This window comes from Actinia tenebrosa, unplaced genomic scaffold (assembly GCF_029948245.1).
Source record: "Actinia tenebrosa isolate PJP-AT-01 unplaced genomic scaffold, QUT_ActTen_1.0 PGA_scaffold17__23_contigs__length_9995812, whole genome shotgun sequence".
In the NCBI taxonomy this organism is placed as follows: domain Eukaryota; kingdom Metazoa; phylum Cnidaria; class Anthozoa; order Actiniaria; family Actiniidae; genus Actinia; species Actinia tenebrosa.
This window is the reverse complement of record NW_028292577.1, coordinates 6,582,492-6,602,451: the sequence shown is the minus strand read 5'-3', so window position 1 is coordinate 6,602,451 and position 19,960 is coordinate 6,582,492. Positions and strand designations below refer to the sequence as shown.

General features: G+C 37.3%; 5 protein-coding genes across 6 annotated transcripts in view; all 5 read right to left on the bottom strand.

The window, feature by feature from the left end:
* Window positions 1-12: 12 nt before the first annotated feature.
* Window positions 13-2,507, bottom strand: LOC116286219 (uncharacterized). Its single transcript, XM_031692676.2, has 2 exons — window positions 2,453-2,507; window positions 13-1,629 (listed from the first exon to the last, which is right to left on the bottom strand). The coding sequence occupies exon 2, from the start codon at window positions 1,584-1,586 to the stop codon at window positions 876-878; it is 711 nt and encodes a 236-aa protein (XP_031548536.1). The 5' UTR covers window positions 1,587-1,629; window positions 2,453-2,507; the 3' UTR covers window positions 13-875.
* Window positions 2,508-2,671: 164 nt separating this feature from the next.
* LOC116286234 (uncharacterized) lies at window positions 2,672-4,396 on the bottom strand. The gene is made up of 2 exons (XM_031692699.2): window positions 4,341-4,396; window positions 2,672-3,429 (listed from the first exon to the last, which is right to left on the bottom strand). Exon 2 carries the CDS (start codon window positions 3,388-3,390, stop codon window positions 2,722-2,724), a length of 669 nt encoding a protein of 222 aa, XP_031548559.2. The 5' UTR covers window positions 3,391-3,429; window positions 4,341-4,396; the 3' UTR covers window positions 2,672-2,721.
* A 480-nt stretch (window positions 4,397-4,876) lies between these two features.
* LOC116286228 (uncharacterized) lies at window positions 4,877-7,083 on the bottom strand. Its single transcript, XM_031692687.2, has 2 exons — window positions 6,983-7,083; window positions 4,877-6,515 (listed from the first exon to the last, which is right to left on the bottom strand). The coding sequence occupies exon 2, from the start codon at window positions 6,472-6,474 to the stop codon at window positions 5,812-5,814; it is 663 nt and encodes a 220-aa protein (XP_031548547.2). The 5' UTR covers window positions 6,475-6,515; window positions 6,983-7,083; the 3' UTR covers window positions 4,877-5,811.
* A 468-nt stretch (window positions 7,084-7,551) lies between these two features.
* LOC116286226 (steroid 17-alpha-hydroxylase/17,20 lyase) lies at window positions 7,552-9,761 on the bottom strand. The gene has a single exon (XM_031692685.2). The coding sequence runs from the start codon at window positions 9,408-9,410 to the stop codon at window positions 7,917-7,919; it is 1,494 nt and encodes a 497-aa protein (XP_031548545.1). The 5' UTR covers window positions 9,411-9,761; the 3' UTR covers window positions 7,552-7,916.
* Window positions 9,762-10,698: 937 nt separating this feature from the next.
* LOC116286214 (tachykinin-like peptides receptor 86C) overlaps window positions 10,699-19,960 on the bottom strand; it is a 67,863-nt gene continuing 58,601 nt past the window's right edge. For both annotated transcript variants that reach the window (XM_089031858.1, XM_089031859.1), the window contains exons 3-4: window positions 13,221-13,379; window positions 10,699-12,420 (exon numbers count right to left, since the gene is read on the bottom strand). In XM_089031858.1, coding sequence (XP_088887984.1) covers window positions 10,979-11,944 — 966 coding nt within the window. In that variant the 5' untranslated portion in view covers window positions 11,945-12,420; window positions 13,221-13,379 and the 3' untranslated portion in view covers window positions 10,699-10,978. The remainder of the gene's footprint in view (window positions 12,421-13,220; window positions 13,380-19,960) is intronic.

The following is a 19,960-nucleotide window of genomic DNA, read 5'->3' as shown; positions in this document are numbered from 1 at the left end:
ATACTATAAAAATCACTTGTTAATATTCTGTTTATTTACAACATTGCGAGGTGGATGGATACATGGTGACTAAAGTTGGTGGCTCATTATTTTCACATCAACAGTTCTTTAAAAAAATCATTACTGTATTGCCTCAAAACCTAGAACATACAAGCTGAGACCAAAATGTATTTTGGGAAAATATGACATAATTATCCTCAGATGTACTTATTAGAGATACACAGTCAAGAGGAAATGTGTTGGAAGCCTCCATGCTTTCTGTAAGTGCAACTTATAAAGCAACATTCCATATTGTATCCAATAAAAAAAGGTGGGGATGTTGGTTGTACCTTTTAGGGTTCCAAAACTGTGAATTGGTACCTCTTAGGGTGTCACACAATTAAATGGACCATAAGACAGTAAGCAGTAGTACCTCTTTGGGTGTTTGTTGAGTAATAAGATACCTGAGATTATGTTAATGACAGCTAGAATGGTATTCGTAATTCAGGATAATTTAGTTTTGGTTCATCATCTGACTTTGGTCACTTGAGGGGTAAATATCATCAGTTGCCCTGGACAAGACTTGGGTACCATTTAAGGGTCACTTTCGAAATTTCCGACAAGCATCCCTGCCATTATATATTAATGTACTTCCCATGTACCATTTCAGTCCCAGCTTATCTTCTATATTTTTGAACCGGGCAATTAACCTTCAATTGAGTATTATTTCAGTATAGTATAAACAATTTGTTAAATATTGTGTGCTTGCATGTGCCATGTGCAGGTCTTTGGTGGTAAATAATGTGAATGATATCAATTTATTTCTAAAAAAAAACATGGATAAAAATAAAAATCTCTTTGCTTTGCAAAGAATTAGAAGTGCTAGTGAATTGATTTCATGGAAGAGGCTGCCCCTTACGAACTGCCTGACTTACAAGTGACTTTGTTGTATTGTGAGCATACCGTTCATACATTTGTATTAAGTCTTCTGTATCTCTGAGTGTCGGCACAACAGCCGAGTGCCTCTTGACTGACTCCCACCACTTATGGTACCTTGCAAACTCTGGTGTATCTGGGATTTCGAAACCTTTAAAGTGCTTTAAGACTGGCATGCGCTGAGCAAACGGTGCTAACATGATGTCGAAATATCCCAGGGATTTTTGCTGAAAGTAAGATCCTTCAGGCTTCATGGCTGCAGTTATTTTCCTGATCCCATCTAGGTATTGTTCCTTCGCTCTGTTCTGTTCTTCTTCGGTTTGTTTCAAAAGAATGGCATAAAAATGAGGAATTACATTCTTGGACAAGAAGTCACCCCAGATACGAGCATAAGCACGTTGATATGGATCTTTCGGAAGCAGTGAGACATCACTTGAGAAAGCTTCATCAATATACTCGATGCATACCGAACTTTCATAAACAGTATTGCCATCATGCACTATGACTGGTACGAGCCCAGTCGGACTTATTGCCATCCATTCTGGTGTCTTGTTGTATGGGTTTTGTTCAATATATTCAAAATCTACCTTCTTGGCCAACATTGCTATCCAGGCACGCTGAGCAAATGGGCAAAACCATGCAGTGTATAACTTTGGCTTGGAATCTGCCATAATTGAAACTATTGAGAGTTCCACAGCACAGTACAAGGTATTGCTGTAAATGTTGTTAATAACAAACTTCAATCACTGGTATTCTATATTTTACCCTATTATAGTTTTGATGTTTCTTTATTTTATAGGTGCAACTTTTTTGAATCGAATTAAATGATTTAAACTCTTGTTACATCCGTTGGTGACAAAACCACCCCATTAAAACTTCCTCCAGCCTCCCCAAACATGCAAACACACACATACATTAACCTTTTTATCATCACTAAAATCACTACGAACATGAGGAAGATGGAAAAAAAGAAAAATCGATAAGTAAGTATTATTTGGTATCAGACTATTAAAAGAAAACCCTGAACAATGAAAGATTGGGCAGACTGAAATCTTTGGATATTCTTCGTTTGCAATAGATGTCATAGCCGCCATGTTGGAAGAATTTGACAAAAGATTTTTCAATGAATTCTTTTGTTATATCTTCCAACATGGCGGACATCCCTTTTGTTATTGTGCTCTCTTGGGATTGATTGCAAACCAAGAATACTTATGATCTGCTATATCATCTTTTAGAAAATATCATCTCATTTAAGACAAATACGAGCTAATGCAATGAATAAATGGTTAGCTGCATTTAATCGACGTTTTCTAGCACGGATTTCAATAGTAAGAAAGCTGTTTCATTTCTAAAGCGATTTAATAAATATTTCAATCTTCTACAAAACTTAAACGAACCAGTTTGAGACTTGATCGTCCAAATGCAAATGTAATAATGACCTAATTCTATTAAAGTTATCATACTTTAAAGCTTTAGGATGAAAAGTTTATTTTTTTGAGACTAAATTATTTATTAACGCTTACTAATCATCACTTACCTTTACTCAGCAGATGGATCAACAAATAAAATGGCCGACGAAAAACAAGTCTTCCAACCACAGGTAGCCCATAAGAATCATATTTACTATCTACTCATAAATATTAATTAGGTATTTTTTATTAGCTGGCCCTGAATTTTGTCATTTGAGATAATGAAAGAAAGAATTGAAAAAAATATTATTAGTATATAATAAAAGAGAAATCATGAATCACAGACATTTGCCATTTTGATTTTTATTACAATCACAATCACAATCTCCACAAGTTTTTAACTTGAAGTTGAAAAATACTTTTCGTATCTTGCAATGAATTTTTCAATTGGGATCTGTGTAACTGGTATTATTGCTGGGTGACTCTTGACTGCATCCCACCATTTGTGGAACCTGCTGAACTCTGGCACTTGTGGCACCTCAAAACTTATGTAATGCTTCAAGACTTTGAGCAGATTTGCAAAAGGTGCCAGCATTATGTCAAGGTATCCTATGGTTTCACCCTGAAGAAATGTAGCATTGGGATCCATGGCGGCAAGAAACTTTTTCAGTCCGTTCTGAAAGTTCTCTAGCTGTTCCACTTGCTCTTCCTTCGTCTTCTTCTTAAGAGCACTAACGAAATGAGATATTACATTATTCCCAAGAAAATCTCCCCAGATACGTGCCACTGCTCTTTCATAAGGATCTTTTGGGAGCAGCAGGACTTCAGTAGAGAATGCCTCATCGATGTATTCAATACAAACAGCACTTTCATAGATTTTGTTCCCATTATGGACAATCACAGGTACTTTTCCAGTGGGACTGATGGCCATCCACTCTGGCGTCTTGTCATATGGGTCATGTTCAATGTACTCAAAATCTACTTTCTTGGCCAACATTGCTATCCAGGCACGATGAGCAAATGGGCAAAACCATGCTGCATATAACTTTGGCTTGGAATCTGCCATATTTGAAACAATCAGAGTACCACAGCACACAAGGTATTGCTGAAAAGTTTGTTAAGAATAGAGTTTCACCACTGATGTTTGAGATTTTACTCTCAGTACGTAGTGTAGAGTCCAGAGTTCATTTGTTCTTATTCCAGGTGTTGGCTAAGTAATCAATAGGTGCACCCCACACTCCCCCCCCCCCCCCTTCCCCTTTATAACCTCTTTTTACATTGTCATTTTTGACTCAGCCAGCATTGGAACTTTCTAGCCTCCCCAAAAAAATCCTAAATCTCTACCCCAGGGGGGGGGGGGGGGTACTACCACAAGGACCTCAAAACCCTGACCCTATCCCAGACCTAAAATTTTGATTTTACATACCCTACCCCAGACTAAAACTAAGAATTGTACACCCTATCCCAGACTAAAAGACGGAAAAGACGGTTATTCAATAGATTTCAATCAATATTAACTACATTTTTGTTTTTGTGCTAAGACTAAGAGTTTTCTTCAAAAAATATTATAAATAATATAGGCTGGAACCATTGAATGTGGTCTAATCTGATATACATTAGAAAGAATTCAGTTTCCCAGGGGAAAAGGACTCTATTGTTACGCCTCCTATCATGGCTGCCATCATGTGATGGTGCAAAGCCTTGATATGCTCTTGTACCAGAGATATTTGGACTGATCTAGTAATCTTAATCCAATACGAACTAATATAATCAATAAATAGCTAACTGCATTTTTTCGACACTTTCTATAACGGATTTCAATATATAGGCGGCTGAATTATTTTGTCTGTTTACAAACGTTTGAGCTCAAATTAAGACTTGAATTTTACGCATCACATATTTAAAGATGTGCTAAAACTAAGCAGTTTGAATATTGATTGTACGAATTAAAATGAAACAATGATCCAATTACATCAAACTTATCATACTTTGGAAACAAAATCGCTTATCACTTACCAGATACAGATCAACAAAATTTGATCGATGAACCTCGGCAAGTCTTCGAACCACAGGGTGCCCATAAGTAGCTATTTCTTATATACACATACTCCTGAATTAGGAATTTTAAGGGCTTTTTTTTCCGCTTTACTTAAAACTATCACCTACCCTATCATTTTGCTATCAAACCCGGAATTCTGTCCCTTGGAATAATGAAATAGATAAATGACAAATAAAAAATGATAAAAAAATACTAAAAAGCATGAAAAATGTACTTCCTTTGAATAAAGTGTGATATTCCTGGTGTGTTTATACATATATATAGTATACAAATCAAGAAATGTGTTTCAAATATATCATATTCTTTATCATTTATCACCCGTAAGGCATCACGATGGCAATATTTTTGGCATAGATAAATAAAATACATATTTACACTTAAAATCAATAATATCATATTTACAATAAAATCTAAAGTACATATATATATAAGATTTAAAATTTTGCTAGATAATATTACTAGATAATATACAATAAAGACATTATTATTATAATATTATTATTGTCTTTGTTTATTTAAACTTTCAGTATGCATAATACTTTACAAGAATAAAGTGGAACTTTTATAGTTCTAGGCTATATCCTTAGTGTGTCGCTAACAAATGTCTATTCAAAGGTGTAGAATGTCTTTACTATTTTGCAGTTTTGCGATATCACCCATTTTTGGCATTGTCTTATCAAGTTTTGTTCATCATCTATACCTACATGTACCTACCTACATACCTATTATTATTTCTTTATTGCACAGTAAAATAAGTATATTGCAAGTCTTTTGCTGGTGTATACATTAACCTTCAGCTCGAGAGAGTCTACCCAGCTCCTGAGAGCTAAAGTACTCTTCTTAAAATGTGTGCCGTGCTTAAAATTACAGATTTCTCTAGGTCTAACAAGCTCATACTATCTACACTGTAGTCTCTGAACATGACCCTTAAATTGTTTTGATATTGTTCCGAGCGATCCAATGACTATTGGAACTATTATTATTATTATCATTATTATTATCATTATTATTATTATCATTATTATTATTATGACAGCAGTGTAAAACTTTTGTATGCTCCATACAAGTGACACAATAGGGCGCTAAGCGTAACCTAAAGGCCAAATTAACCCTAATTAAATTCTAATTCTAATTGTTAATGAATGACAATATAATATGTTCTGTCTAAATTTATAGTTACTAATATTCCAAAAAAAATAAAGAAAACGTATGAAGCTTAAAAACTATTATCCTAAATTCTGAGTACATTATTATTATTATTATTATTATTATTATTATTATTATTATCATTGTTATTATATTCTTATATCATATCCAGGAAGTCCTTTGATTTGAGGGAGGCAGATGCGATGAAGGGATAATTGGTTAAGGTTATAGTGGGAGAGACTCCTCTTCTTCAGGATATGCCTTACTTTCACAGTTCATAATTTAGGGGTTAAAAACTGTCTTATATGTTGCAATGAATTTTTCAATTGGGATCTGCATAACTGGTGTCAATGCTGGGTGACTCTTGACTGCATCCCACCATTTGTGGAACCTGCTGAACTCTGTTGACTGTGGCACCTCAAAATCCCTATAATGCTTTAAGACTTTGAGCAGATTTGCAAAAGGTACCAGCATTATGTCAAGGTATCCTATGGTTTCACCCTGAAGAAATGTAGCATTGGGATCCATGGCGGCAAGAAATTTTTTCAGTCCATTCTGAAAGTTCTCTAGCTGTTCCACTTGCTCTTCCTTTGTCTTCTTCCTAAGAGCACTAAAGAAATGGGGAGTTATATTTTTCCCAAGAAAATCTCCCCAGATACGTGCCACTGCTCTTTCATAAGGATCTTTTGGGAGCAGCAGGACTTCAGTAGAGAATGCCTCATCGATGTATTCAATACAAACAGCACTTTCATAGATTTGTTTCCCATTATGGACAATCACAGGTACTTTTCCAGTGGGACTGATGGCCATCCACTCTGGTGTCTTGTCGTATGGATCATGTTCAATGTACTCAAAATCTACCTTCTTGGCCAACAATGCTATCCAGGCACGATGAGCAAATGGGCAAAACTGTGATGCATACAACTTTGGCTTTGAATCTGCCATAGTTCAAACAATCGAAGTACCACGACAAGCAAGGTATATTGCTGTAAAGGTTGTTAAAAATAAAGTTCAACCACTAATATTTTATATTTTACTCTAAGGACATAGTGGACAGAGTTTATATACTCTCATTCTGGTGTTGGCTAAAGTGATAGATGCATGGAATGTATAAAATCACGGGGGGGGGGGGGGGCATGGACCCAACCAATGGGGGGATGGAAAGAAATTGTGGGGGTTGTGTGTAGTCAGAATCATAGTGAGTTGGGTGGAAGAACGAGTTAAAAAAAGGAAGGTTTTTAAAGCACAGAACTTTAAAGCCATCTTTTAAACAAGAAACTGATATTAAATGAAATGCTTCAACGGGTTTAATGGCGAACAGCCCGGATGGCAGGCAGAGGTATGAACGTCTAAGCTGACAATCCACCATTCCCCAACAGACTAACACACACTGGATTTAGGTATCTTGGTTCTGGGAATGCTCGTTTACCAGCGATCAAATCAGTATACTTACTCGTATGATACCGTGAATAAATCCTTCCTAGGCAAAGGTTCTAGACCGGACAGCTGAAACCGGATGAACACGACGATAAAAGACTGAACCGTCTGAACCAGACTGATCACAAAGAGAATCGCGGGCTCACACAGGGAGCCCAACAGCAAAGAAAGGCAATACATATCTTCTATGATTTTTATTTTGTGTTTTCTCGTTATTTTATTATTTTCACTGCTTAGTTAAGTTTAATCGTAACTTAACACAGTTATTGGAGCAACTGACCTCTCGCGCTAATTATGGAGGGGGAGGGGGAGGGGGGGAGGGGAGGGGGGAGGGGAGGGGGAAGGGGATTCTTCGTACCACTCCCTTACAGAGCATAGGAGCTCCTAGATCCACCACGCGCAGTTTCGTAAGAAACTTGTTCTGGAAATTGCGGTATTGACGGCTTTCTATTTCTAAGTCCGCCTACCCTTTCGCGCCCTCCCTCTCCGACTAGTAACTGTATATCAGTCTTTCCCACCCTGTGAGAGGAGAGAGTGGATTGTCTCAAGTCTTTGTGTTAGCCTGCCTTCAGTCAGACACTAACAGAAGGATAGGAACGTTGTTCTTGTTTTTGAATTTTTGGAGTCCATAGTCTAAGAAACAGATAGATACAGTAGAACCTCTATCAAGCGTCCAGCCTCTTTTTAGCGACCAGTTGTCAATCTCCCATAGGGGGTTTTCACACTAATTTATGCCTCTATTAAGCGACCAACCTCTATTTAGCGACCAGTTGTCAATCTCCCATATAGCTAATAGGGGTTTTTCACACTAATTTATACCTCTATTAAGCGACCAACCTCTATTTAGCGACCAGTTTTTAATGTCCTAAAGAGGGTTTTTGCACTAACATATTTCTATTAAGCAGCCTACCACCTGATTTGGCGGTCACTTCTCAATCGGTCTCGAAGGATTATCGTAATTTAACAATAATTCTACAATCAGGAGAGTGGATAATTGTCCCACTACCCAGGCCATCAAGAGACGGAGGCTCACAGCCCGAGATTGTCTCAAACTTGAACCGCTGCAAAAGATGCGACAGAAATAGAAAGAGTTCTGTTCGAGCCAGCACTTCACCCATGCACCCACGGGGACCTGCGCTGAACGGAAGCAAATCCCCACCTGGTGGGGGAGCGTACTTTCCTTCTTCATCGAGGAACCTCTTTGGATCAAACTTGAAAGGGTCCTTCCAGATTGATGCATCGTGGTGCAAGGACCATAAATTGACTATGACCATGGTATCCTTAGAAATATGGTACCCTTCAAATAACGTCCCTTGGGTTGTCTTATGTGGTATAGCCAGGGGTGTTACGTAAGTCATTCTGAGGACCTCGGACGTAAAGGCTTCCAACAATGGCAACTCTTTTTTATTGGACAGCTTTGGCGTATCATCTCCTCCAATGATATCATCGATCTCTTCCTGGAGAAGATTTTGGATTTCTGGGAAATGGAGAAGAAAGATTATCGCCCAGCATAAAGTAGTGGCTGTGGTCTCAGAACCCGCGGTGAATATCGACGTCAAACTGCTGATAATATTGTCATCTGTCAGGAATTTTTTATTCAAATTGTCTTCTTTTTCTGCGGCGATTTTGGCTCGAATCAACGCATCTGTGTAGTCTCTGGTGACATTTTCATCAAAGGTTTCTTGATGTTGTTGGTATTTTAGTTTTAACAGCTCAAATCTTTCACATTCTGAAGACCTTATTTCATCGTCCAAATTATTGACCTTGACTTTCATGAAGTGACAAAGTAAAGGAAAGACATCCGTGACAGAACGAACTACATTAGTATTCGTTATCGTTTCATTTAGGCTATAAACTCTCAAAAATTCTGGATCATCCACTTCATATCTAGAACCAAGAATCTGTGTACAAATAACATTAGTAAGCGACATCCCAATTTCTTTATTTATGTGCACAGCCTTCCCATTAAAGTTTTCTAGTCTTCTGCAAAGGTCTTTAATCTCTGTGCAAATAATATACTGAAGGGTATTTTCTCCGTATACTTTGAGAGCCGAGTGGCCCATTCTTCGGAAAAGACGCCATTTTCTTCCATAGTCTGCCATTACGAGTGATGGTGGATGCGAAAATTTGACTCCCATTTCAGAAAACGAAGGCCTTCCGGCAAAAGCCGTCGGCTGTCTCACTAAAGCAACTTTTATGGCTCGACCACTTAGGACGACAACTCGCTGTCTTCCTATGAAAATCCTGAAAATATTGCCATATGTACGAGCAAGATTATGAAAACAGCTGTGCAAAGGTTTTCCGTGAATTTGAAGAAGATTGCCAATGAAAGGCAACGCTGTAGGCCCTGGAATATCCAAGGAATCTTTACCCTGCTTCAGCTCAGCATAAATAAAAAGAAGAAGAAAAACACATAGACAAAATTCAAGTATCTCTGTCAGCATGACTGGTTTCTGCAAGATCTCAGTTCTTCGCCTTTCTTTCTTGCCACTGTAAACTTTGAATACAGAAGGATTTTACAGACTGAATTTGTTTCAGTGTCAAGGTGCTGGTGACCAAATACATGAATTGTGTTTAAGTAATTCAACATGTCACGCATGCAGCTGTTCGTCTTTAATTTACCCGCAGTTAAGATTTCGTGATACTGATGATAGTGCATGATAAAATATCAATTGGTCACGAAGTGACTCTTTCACTCTTGGCCACTTGACAGACTAGTTGAGTCATGAAACTTAACTAACGGCCGAAATCTATTTCCAAAGAATTTCTGTCATGCAGCTTTCGTTGAACTATTTTACGCTGCAAATGGAAAGAAACGATCAAATAATATGCATTTCCAGATCACGTGGCTGTGTATCCAGACCACGTGTATCGTATTGAGGTTTTTCACCTTTGCCGTCACGCTATCGGTTGAGACTGTGTTCTAGACGTGCTTAGTTGAACGTGCTTAGTTGAACGCATGCGCTCTTATACCGGAAGTCCAAGAAATCCTGGTCTCAAAAAATGGATCATGCCAGAGCCCTTGTTCTTCACCGCAGGCCAGAAGAAACGCAGGCTCGGGGTACGCAGTTTTTAATTTTCTACGATTTCTCAACTAAAACGAATCTAATCGATTTTAAGTATTATATCTTTGTATAGAAACTTTAAGCAAATCTTTTTAGCTTATACATTTCAATTTGACACGTTTGTCTCATTTCTCGGCATAGCATATACGAATGATTCTTTTCGTGGCACTTCTTCTATGAGGTCGATGCATATTTCGTTTGAAGGAGGTACAATCAGTCTTAACATATTGCTAAAAGATGCCAAAACTGTATAACCTGATTCTTTCTGTATAACAGGATTCTAAATCCTGCATTTTAAGAGTTTTTTTAATTGGAAAATAAAGAATCGTGTAAACTAGACTGGACTGGACGTCGGACCTCGGATCGAAAAAATAAACAATTCTCGTCGAATTTTCAGCTTTTAAAAGAGCATGGATAGTAATAACACATAGGAAAAACATGCGCACCTCTAATATTTGATTTATACTTCTAAATTCTGAATCCCGAGAGATTTAATGTTGGAAAATCCGGAATCTTGGATTTTGGATCGCAAAAAAAAAAAAAAAAAAAAGAAACATTTTGCGCTTAATTTGAAAATTTTATTTCAATAACATATTTTTATGTTAAAAGTTTGCAAAAGTCAAATATTTACATTTTTTTTTCACAATTAAACTGTATAATCCACCAACAGTCAAATATTTTAGTACCTTAGAGAGTGTTTTCACATATAGTTAAACGAATATCATTGGAAGTCAAACACTTTTATCTATATATTAATAAATACGCCATATTTTGAAACAAATGTTCATTACTCATATAAGTCAATATTCTAATCAGATTTTTTATCAGATGAGTTATATAACTTCTCTGATGCTGACTAACACTTTTCGGCTTTCATCTATATTACGTCGGTATTCTTTTTTCTCTCTCGGCTACTTATTCTTATCTTCTTTACATAGATTGCCAGTTCATCTATTGTCCCTTTTGTGCGGAGTGGCCATGCTCTGAGAAGCTGGAGTAATTTCTACTCTAGTCGAACAAGATACAATACGCTTCATACATCGTCGGAACCTTACATCCTGAATCGCATAAACAAATGGATTAACCGTAGAATTAAGTAAAATCAAGGCCCTACTGGTGTTATACAGAATGGGCACGTTGTTAACTAGTGAGGCAGCTGTTGAAGAGTTGATTGGCTTGTACGCGTTTGCAACATAGTAAGATAAATTCGGCGTCCAACAAACGAACAGAATGGCTGTGACAGTTATGACAGATTTCGTGACTCTCTTGCGTGACTTCAGAAGCGAGCGCTGGGCCACATCATTTGCTTTGTTCTTTGAGCACCAAAGAGTTTTGATCACCACACCGTATAGTACTATCATAAAAGTCGAAGGAAGAAGGGACCCGGCTGTTAACCATACCACAGAATCAATTTTTCCACCTGATTCGATGTTCCATTTATATTCACAAGATTTGATCTTTGTGCTATAGACTAATACTAAAGTCTCGTAAAAAGTTATCAGGACGCCAAAAACCCAACTCAACACAATAGCAATTTTGACATGTTTTAGAGAGAATCGCGAAAGAGGCTTCATAATAGCGTTATACCTCTCCCAGGCTATCGTTAATAGGGTGAATATACCAGCCCCCGACCCCACCCAGGAGAGATTGCCATAACTAAAGAACTTGCACAGCAAATCTCCTGCAATTCCATCTGGATGATCATAAAATGCGTACATAAGATGACGAGGGATTTGGAAGATTCCTAGCACAATGTCACTGATAGCAAGGTTTACTAAGAGATAGTTCATCGGCGTCTTCATGGAATTGAAGCGCTTGACAATCCAACATACTATGGTGTTTCCGACTAGATCCGCGGCTATTAAAAGACCATAGATGCATGTGAAAATGATATCTGTATCTGATAGCGCCATTTTGGTTCAACCACCATTGAAGGGAGTTATCTTTGTCAGTTCCCTTATTTGTTTTTCGTTTTTTTTTAATAAACGATTTTTTTGGAGTGACCTTATTTAATTAATTTTTGGTTTACTTGAAATTGCTGGATTCTGTTCGTAGATGAATAAAGCTGTTTGGCGGCAGCCGCTAATCCGCACTAGTTTGAAGTATAAAGAGCTCTTTAGTCGTTATTACCCGGCCAGTCGAGAAACCATGCTCCTTTTCTGGATTGGTTTACTACGCAAGTTCCATTTAAGGTGAAGTGTCGTACTATTTCGCTGCCTGACTAAGTGTTCAAAAGCGGTTTCTCGAGGATCGGCTTACAACAATCTGATTAAAAATGGTGATGAGATAACATACTTTTGCAGACTTCCTAATGGAAAGTGTGGTATCATTCATCTTCCGAATGCTACACTTCCTCTAAACCCGATAACAGAAGTCTTTATTCTGAGATCTGAAAAATAAAAAAAGTAAAAAAAAAAAAATTTAAAAATAAAAAAAACTGAGAAGCATCATTAATTGGGGAAAAAAATTTCCTGAATGTTTTTAAGGGCATGCTATGTTTGTTGCCGTTCAAAAAGAAATGGAGAAAAAACAAACAGTTATCGAATCTTGTAATCCCAGGACTCTGGGTCATATGTCGAAATGAAACTTAGTTTGAGATTTACAGTGGAAGGAAACTGGACAAACCCAGAAAGGAAGTATTGAATGACGGATTCGACAACTAAATACGCATTTTGCGTTGGTTCCGAATAAAGGGGAAGCGAAAGACTTCTTAATAACTGCGAAGTATTGTAGAAATAAAATTTCAATACAAAATGTGATCATGGATATTTTATATAGCGAAAGAGAATGAGTTTCAGTTGAACCAGTTCTGCGAAGAAAGATGAAAAGCAAATGCCTAGAAAAAACTTCCAAACAAACGGAGAAATTTAATGGCGTTTTACTGGCTGCTCTCGGCTGGTCATCCGATGTTTTTCCCTCCATCAATTTTACAAGTATACCATGAAGTTTTTAGTTAATATTAGTTATCGATTTGTTGTAAGAAGTTATTTGTTATATTATACAAATGCAAATTCAGCTGCTATAATAATTATTGCATTGTAATCAGTTATTTTTGTATTGTAGAAACATTTCGTTATTCCCAAGTTTTATTCTGATCATATTGAAAATACTTCGGACAGACTACCTTGTATTTAAATGAAAAAAAGAAAAAAAAAAAAAAAAAAAAAAAAGGAAACGTTTTTAACGTACCTGTTTCATTAAGCAACTTTTAAACCATGGTGTGAAGAGTACTCATTAATATTTCTCTCCTTCTTCAGACAATTCGCAGTCAATTTTTTCACAACAACCACGGTGAAACCACTTTGGGTTCAACTCCAGTTATATCTCTGAGAGATCCCAGTTCTTTGACTGAAACAAATAGATGTTTTTTTCGTAGTCTTACTGAAGGATAAAGGTGCGTCAGTAATTGCTGATAAAAAATGCCATTGCCCACGTGACTTCAGAAACGCCAATCACCGCGAAGAATTTGTCTACGCAGTCTACACAGCCTCACCTCACCTTCATCCTTTAATTATACAATTATCTTAATTTGTAGAATAAATTACCTCGTACTTTCACCTGCTATATCTAGCGTGGCTCTTTCTTTTCTTTGCTTCTCTCCTCTCCTCTCCTCTCCTCTCCTCTTCTCTCTCTCTCTCTCTTTTACTTTAGAAAGCAATAGGGAGAAGATGGTGAAAAATTCAACGGGGAATCAACCGCAGAAGGGTTCAAATATGCCGTTCATGGTATACTTGTAACTAAGAGTGAGCTGACATAAAAGTCCCTTTTTATATTTTCTCATTCTGTAATTTACCGCTGTGTTTTACGACTAGGCTCATTTGCACAGGTTTAGCCTCGTTTAAGAGTAAATCATTTGCAAAAGTCAACTGTAATATGCGAAATTAATCTATTGCTCATTATGCTCTTGTGTCTCGATTGCCTCTTTCGATCCCTCTCTTTGAACGACTTGCAGCACCAACTTAACTGCATGGTTCACCGGGGTGCATCGAAAAGCTAATCATCTATCGTTTAATGCTGCATCACGTCTTACGTGCCACGGCGTTTTAGTCAACTCCTTTTCAAACGTTAATTCGAATCAACCATTAACCCCATAGATCGCAATTGTAATTAGTAACAAACTAAGCAAATTTGTGACACGAGTAATTCTATACTCTTTAAGGACAATACACGGTTGACATGTTTACATTTTTGGGCCAATCACACGTCGTTTGCGCGTGACAGCTTATTAAAATATCAGAAATTCCCACCCACCCCCCCCCCCCCCATCCCGTTTGACGTATAGACGTCCATAACCCATGCAGCTATCGTATTAGAGGAAGAGCAAACGACTTAGGTATTAACTACATGTCAAAAACAGAATGTTTTAAAGGGTATTTCTCACTAGAGGTGCAAAAGTCTGGAGTCTCTGGAACCAACTCCTAGTCTGTGTGCAAGTAGTTAAAAGAGAGAAAAAGAATCGATTATTTCATTCATACATCCATTTATCAATTCATCCTTTTATCCATCCATGATTCTCTCTCTCTCTCTGCCGCTCTCTGTCTCTGTCTGTTTTCTCTCTCTCTCATCCTCATCATCATCAGTGTCAGACTGTCCAATAGTTTAAAATCTTTTGAGGAATATTTCGTCTGTTGGATCCTTAACACTTTAATTACTATAATATTTTTGGGGGGTAAATGATAATTTTTTCATAATCTGTCTATATATTCTTAACGTTATTATCAGTTTTAGATATATATTACCTATCAACTTGGTTTTCATGAAAACCAATTTGTACATTGATGAAATTTCCCGAGAAAAATAAAAGACATCTCTCTGTTTCTTTCATCCTCATCATCATCTGTCTGTCTGTTATCTCTCTGTGTGTAAAGTCTTGCGATCGAAAGTGGAGAAACTCAAACAATTTTCTTATCAATAGAAAATATTTTCAATTTATAATAAACTTCCCCTCATTAGAAAAGGATGAAAACATCCTCGCCCCCTGAGAGGACATACAGGAAATTAGAAAAGAGTTGCTCATAAAATCGATCGGTCTTCCAGGTCACTTGATAGGATGAAGTTTGATTAGAAAAAAGAAACGAAAAGAAAAACAAAATGAAAATGATGAAGCATACTGAAATGTTTTTGACAGACGGTTCTTGTCCCCCAAATTACGAATGCATGTCATTTGACTCTCAGGTGAAAGGAAATGTATAGAGGAGGAAATTAATTTTAAAAAATTGTGAAAGAAGAAAGTGAAACTGGGAAGGGAAAGGAAACGAAGTGAAAGGACAAATGAAAAAAAAAGGAAGGAAGGAATAGAAAAAGAAAGAAAGGGGGAAAAGAAAGAAAGGGGGGGGGAGAAAGAAATAAATAAAAGAAAGAAAGGAAGAAAGAAAGAAAGAAAGAAAGAAAGAAAGGAAGGAAGGAAGAAAGATAGATAGATGGAAAGAAAGAAGCAAGGAAGGAAGAAAAAAGGAAAAAAAGGAAGGAAGAAACAAACAAAAAACAAATAAAGAAAAAGTGAGTGAGAGAATGAATGAATGGATGGATGGATGGATGGATGGATGGATGGATGGATGGATGGATGGATGGATGAATGAATGATTGTGTGAGTGAATGAGTAAATGAATGAATGAATTGATGAATAAACGAATGAACGAACGAATGAAATGGAACCTGTAGTCCGCTTTCCTTTCAGTCTGTCGTTCTTCCTCCACATATTAATTAAAGCAACAGCGAACAATGATTCAAAAATAAAACTCCCCTCATCAGCTGATGTGGGCATCGAAGCGCAACTTCACAATATTCATCCAATAATAATAATAAAAAAAGCCCGTAATTTGACATCTTAGAATGCGCAATTATCAATTGAAACATGAAAAATAAAGTAGAATCGTTTAGTATTATTCGCACCTGTCCTTGACTATATTACGATGATAGCACAATGATATTTAATAAGTAAGAAATATTTTAGTCAGGATAAACTTGTCTTAGGATTGATTACGGCGTTTCTTTCGATTAAGTTAAATTCGTAATATTGTCTAACTCGTGTGTTTCAAGCTAATCAATAAGATAGAAAAGACACTATGACTTACTCAAAGGGTATTTAGATGAAATTAAGTAATATTGCACCGACGGATCGAAGAATAACCTCAGGCGCCTTTTTGCGGTCTAAACTTGTCGCCATAAATTTTAAAACAGTCATATACAAAAGCAATGAAAAGACCTTTTTAGCTTGGATATGGTTTATTTTTCATTTCAGAACACCTGTTATTCTTTTGAGAATAAGATTCTTCGTTCGAGTTGTATCCATATTCATGTGTCTTCTCGTGCACAACCGTTAAACAAAGAAATGATATTCTAGGGAATGACACGTGGTCTGAAATGGGAAAAATATTATGCCCAAGGTAAAACGGCAGTTTAAAGAAGGCTTGTGCAATTTCGTACCCAGAGCCAACGTTTGTTTGTCATCAACTAGCGCGCGTTCTTTTTCTGTTTCGCGCACGGGAGTAGGGTAAGGCGAAATTTAAACTGCATCCGGTCTTTTAAAGCGCAATTGTGATTTGCATTCTCGCACAACAAGATATTCCCAATATAATTTAGTATGTCCTTCTTTTAAGCGTAAGACGGAGGGAGGGAGATCTTTTAGTGTAACTACTTGTCAGCTATGGAACAGCTTGCCTCTAGCCTTACGTCAAAACGATTCCTTGACTGCATTTAAAAGCTCTTTAAGAAATTATTTCTTAGATAATCAAAAAACTTTAAATCGTTTTATAGTATAATCTAGTGCATTCTATTTTTATTTTATTTTATTTATTTTTTAATTATGATTTATTAACTATTAGTTATAATTGATATTTTAGTGTAGGGGTTTTTGTCTTGTAATTATAATTTTATAGTTTTTTATACACACATATTCGTAGTTCATATATTAGAGGGCCACAGGTTTGTTAGCATATTGCTATTTAGTGTACCCTCAGTAAATAAAGAGTTTATTATTATTATTATTATTATCCGGTTTCTAAAAATAGCCTAACCGGGAATTTTCATGGGTCGCGCGATATTAAATAGTTTCCCTCTCTTATTTGTGCTTTTTGGTGGTATTCATACTGAGATGGCACTGAGCGAGCAGAGGAAAGGATACAAATCAATTCACTACCTGTGGTATAAATACTGAGTCTTGCATGGGGCGAGTACACATAGATAGGAAGTATTTGCCCTATGTCATCACAAATTATTCCCAATGAAATAATGCGATTACTGCAAAACCCCAAAGACAAGAATCGGGTGTCCTGTGAAGTATAACCTCGGGCTTCATATGAAGTCAATTTTTTAGTTCTTAAAACTCAACGCACGTTGCGACGATTGCGCGCAACTTTTCATCAACGTTCAACCTTGAAGGTTTGCGCGATTCGCGTTAAAAAACGAACGTTAACGTCATGTTACGCACATATGCGCACTGGTTTATAATATGTGCTGGCAACACACATGCACGCTGATAGAGAAATAACTATGTGACAGATAAATAATATATGAGTAGAGTTTCTAGTTGGATCTTTTTTGTGCTTGGAGGGTTAACCTCTAACCGCGTCATGTTACGCACGTATGCGCACTGCTTTATGGTATGTGCTGGCAACACACATGCACACTGATAGAGAAATAACTATGTGACAGATAAATAATATATGAGTAGGGTTTCTAGTTGGATCTTTTTTGTGCTCGGATGGTTAACCTCTAACCGCGTCATGTTACGCACGTATGCGCACTGGTTTATAATATGTGCTGGCAACACACATGCACACTGATAGAGAAATAATTATGTGACAGACAAGTGGTATATGAATAGAGTTTCCAGTTGGTTCTCTCCTATGCGTCAAGGGTTTTTCTCCGGGTTCTCCGGTTTTTCTCCCTCCCTAAAAATCATCTCCTAAATTCTAATTCGACCATGGAATGAGGGCCACAGGTTCGTTAGCAACTTGCTATTAGCTACCCTCGTAAAACAAGGACAAAAGCTAGATGCTGACCCTGTGTGGGCACGACCTATTTCGTGGAGTAATAAATTGATGAACTAGTAAATAAATGAAGAATGACGAATTGATTTGCGAAGGGTTGATTAATTGAATGACAAAAAATAAACTAATTGAAATTTGATGATAAAAAAAAAAGCTCAAGAAATAAAAAACCTTAAATCATTTAATCAGTACATTATTGAATGAATTCATTTAGCTCTTGGCGGTATTTATGTACTTATGGCTTCATCCACGCAAATCCTTCATATTCTATCGATGCATGAAACAACTTCTAGACTTATCGAAGTCATAGCACGGCTTACTCGCAGATGGCATTCGCATTTAACTTGTTGGGTTTTACGGGAGAAAGGAAACCGGAGGAACCTGGAAAACACCCTTGAATGAAAAACGAGACGTGACCAACTATACCAAGTCAAGGATCGAACCCGAAGCAATGATTCCCTAATTATAATACTTTTTTTTCCATCCTGAAAAACATTTGTTTTACAGTAACTCCATTTTGAAAGAGTAGAATTTTAAATGCGGATCAACTATCGTCGAATCAATGACCTCGAGCAAGATAGCTAGCTAGTAAGATAACTATCAGCACATCTGCTGTACATCCGTACGCACGTTTCGTCCAGTAAACTATCTTAAGACGGGAAATGAAAATAGAATATATACACTTATCTCATCTTGAAGCTTGATCATTATATAAGGGAAGATGGTCTTTAATTTTACAGCTATGTCAATACTTATTCTAAGTGGTCATTCTTTTCAAGATTCTAATGACTATCTTTATTAATGTGCTGGCATGGAAATAAATTTCGTCCTTAAATTGTCTGTTTAAAATGAAACAACTTCCTCTTGAAAGGAAGGCGAAAGCTGGTTAATCTATAAAGCTGTCTTGAAACAGAAAACAGATCGTTCGTTAAGTATAGTATTTATTTTATCGTTTTGAAGGAAGTACCAAGGGCTATGAGATAACCTCGTTCGTCCATGTGTGCATCCAACCATCCTTCCACCCTTGCATCCACCCATCCCTTCCATCCATTCCCTCAATCCATCTCTTCCATCCATCCCTTCAATCCATTCCTTCCATCCATCCCTTCCATCCACCCCTTCCATCCATCCCTTCCATCCATCCCATCCATCCACCCCTTTCATCCACCCCTTCCATCCATCCATCCATCCACTCTTTCCTTCCATACATCCCCTCAATCCATCCCTTTCATCCATCCCTTCCATCCATCCATCCCTTCCACCCACCCATCCATCCCTTCCACCCATCCATTGCTTCTATCCATCCCTTTCATCCATCCCTTCCATCCATCCATCCCTACCATCCATCCCTTCCACTCTTTCCTTCCATCCTTCCATCCATCCCTTCCATCCATCCCTTCCATCCATCCCTTCCATCCATCAATTCCATCCACCCCTTCCACCCTTTCCTTCCATCCCTTCCATCCATCCTGATGTTTTTCTCCTGATAATAACTTTTTACTCGGCTTTTTCTGGCCCTCTTGTGAGCGATCCTGTCTTCAGTAATTTAAAATGGATGTTTCGCCTGAGGAGATAAACTCAACACGCGAAGCGAAAAAAAGTGCTAGCTGCCAAAAAATTATTCACCCAGGAATCGACGACGCCAGACAATGTGTCATAAAGCACACACAAAATAACTTCCTTTTAGAAATGTTTCCTTCTTTGCTTTTGCAAAATTCACCCCTGGATATACAAGACAACGATTAGATACATTAAAAGATATATTAGAATATCACAGACTTCTATTGAATGTGCGTGAATGATTTGTTTTTGCTCGTCTTGTAAGGTGGCACTACGCTGTTGTTAATAAACTATGTTAATAATGATCGCCGCCGCGTTGGTAGCCGTTGGAGTTGCTGAAAGATGCTGAGAAGAGAGATTTAATATGAAATAAGGCTT

What these genes read in the sequence shown, in the direction of transcription:
- LOC116286219 (XM_031692676.2), bottom strand. Translation starts at nt 1,586, where the DNA reads ATGGCAGATTCCAAGCCAAAGTTATACACTGCATGGTTTTGCCCATTT.
- LOC116286234 (XM_031692699.2), bottom strand. Translation starts at nt 3,390, where the DNA reads ATGGCAGATTCCAAGCCAAAGTTATATGCAGCATGGTTTTGCCCATTT.
- LOC116286228 (XM_031692687.2), bottom strand. Translation starts at nt 6,474, where the DNA reads ATGGCAGATTCAAAGCCAAAGTTGTATGCATCACAGTTTTGCCCATTT.
- LOC116286226 (XM_031692685.2), bottom strand. Translation starts at nt 9,410, where the DNA reads ATGCTGACAGAGATACTTGAATTTTGTCTATGTGTTTTTCTTCTTCTT.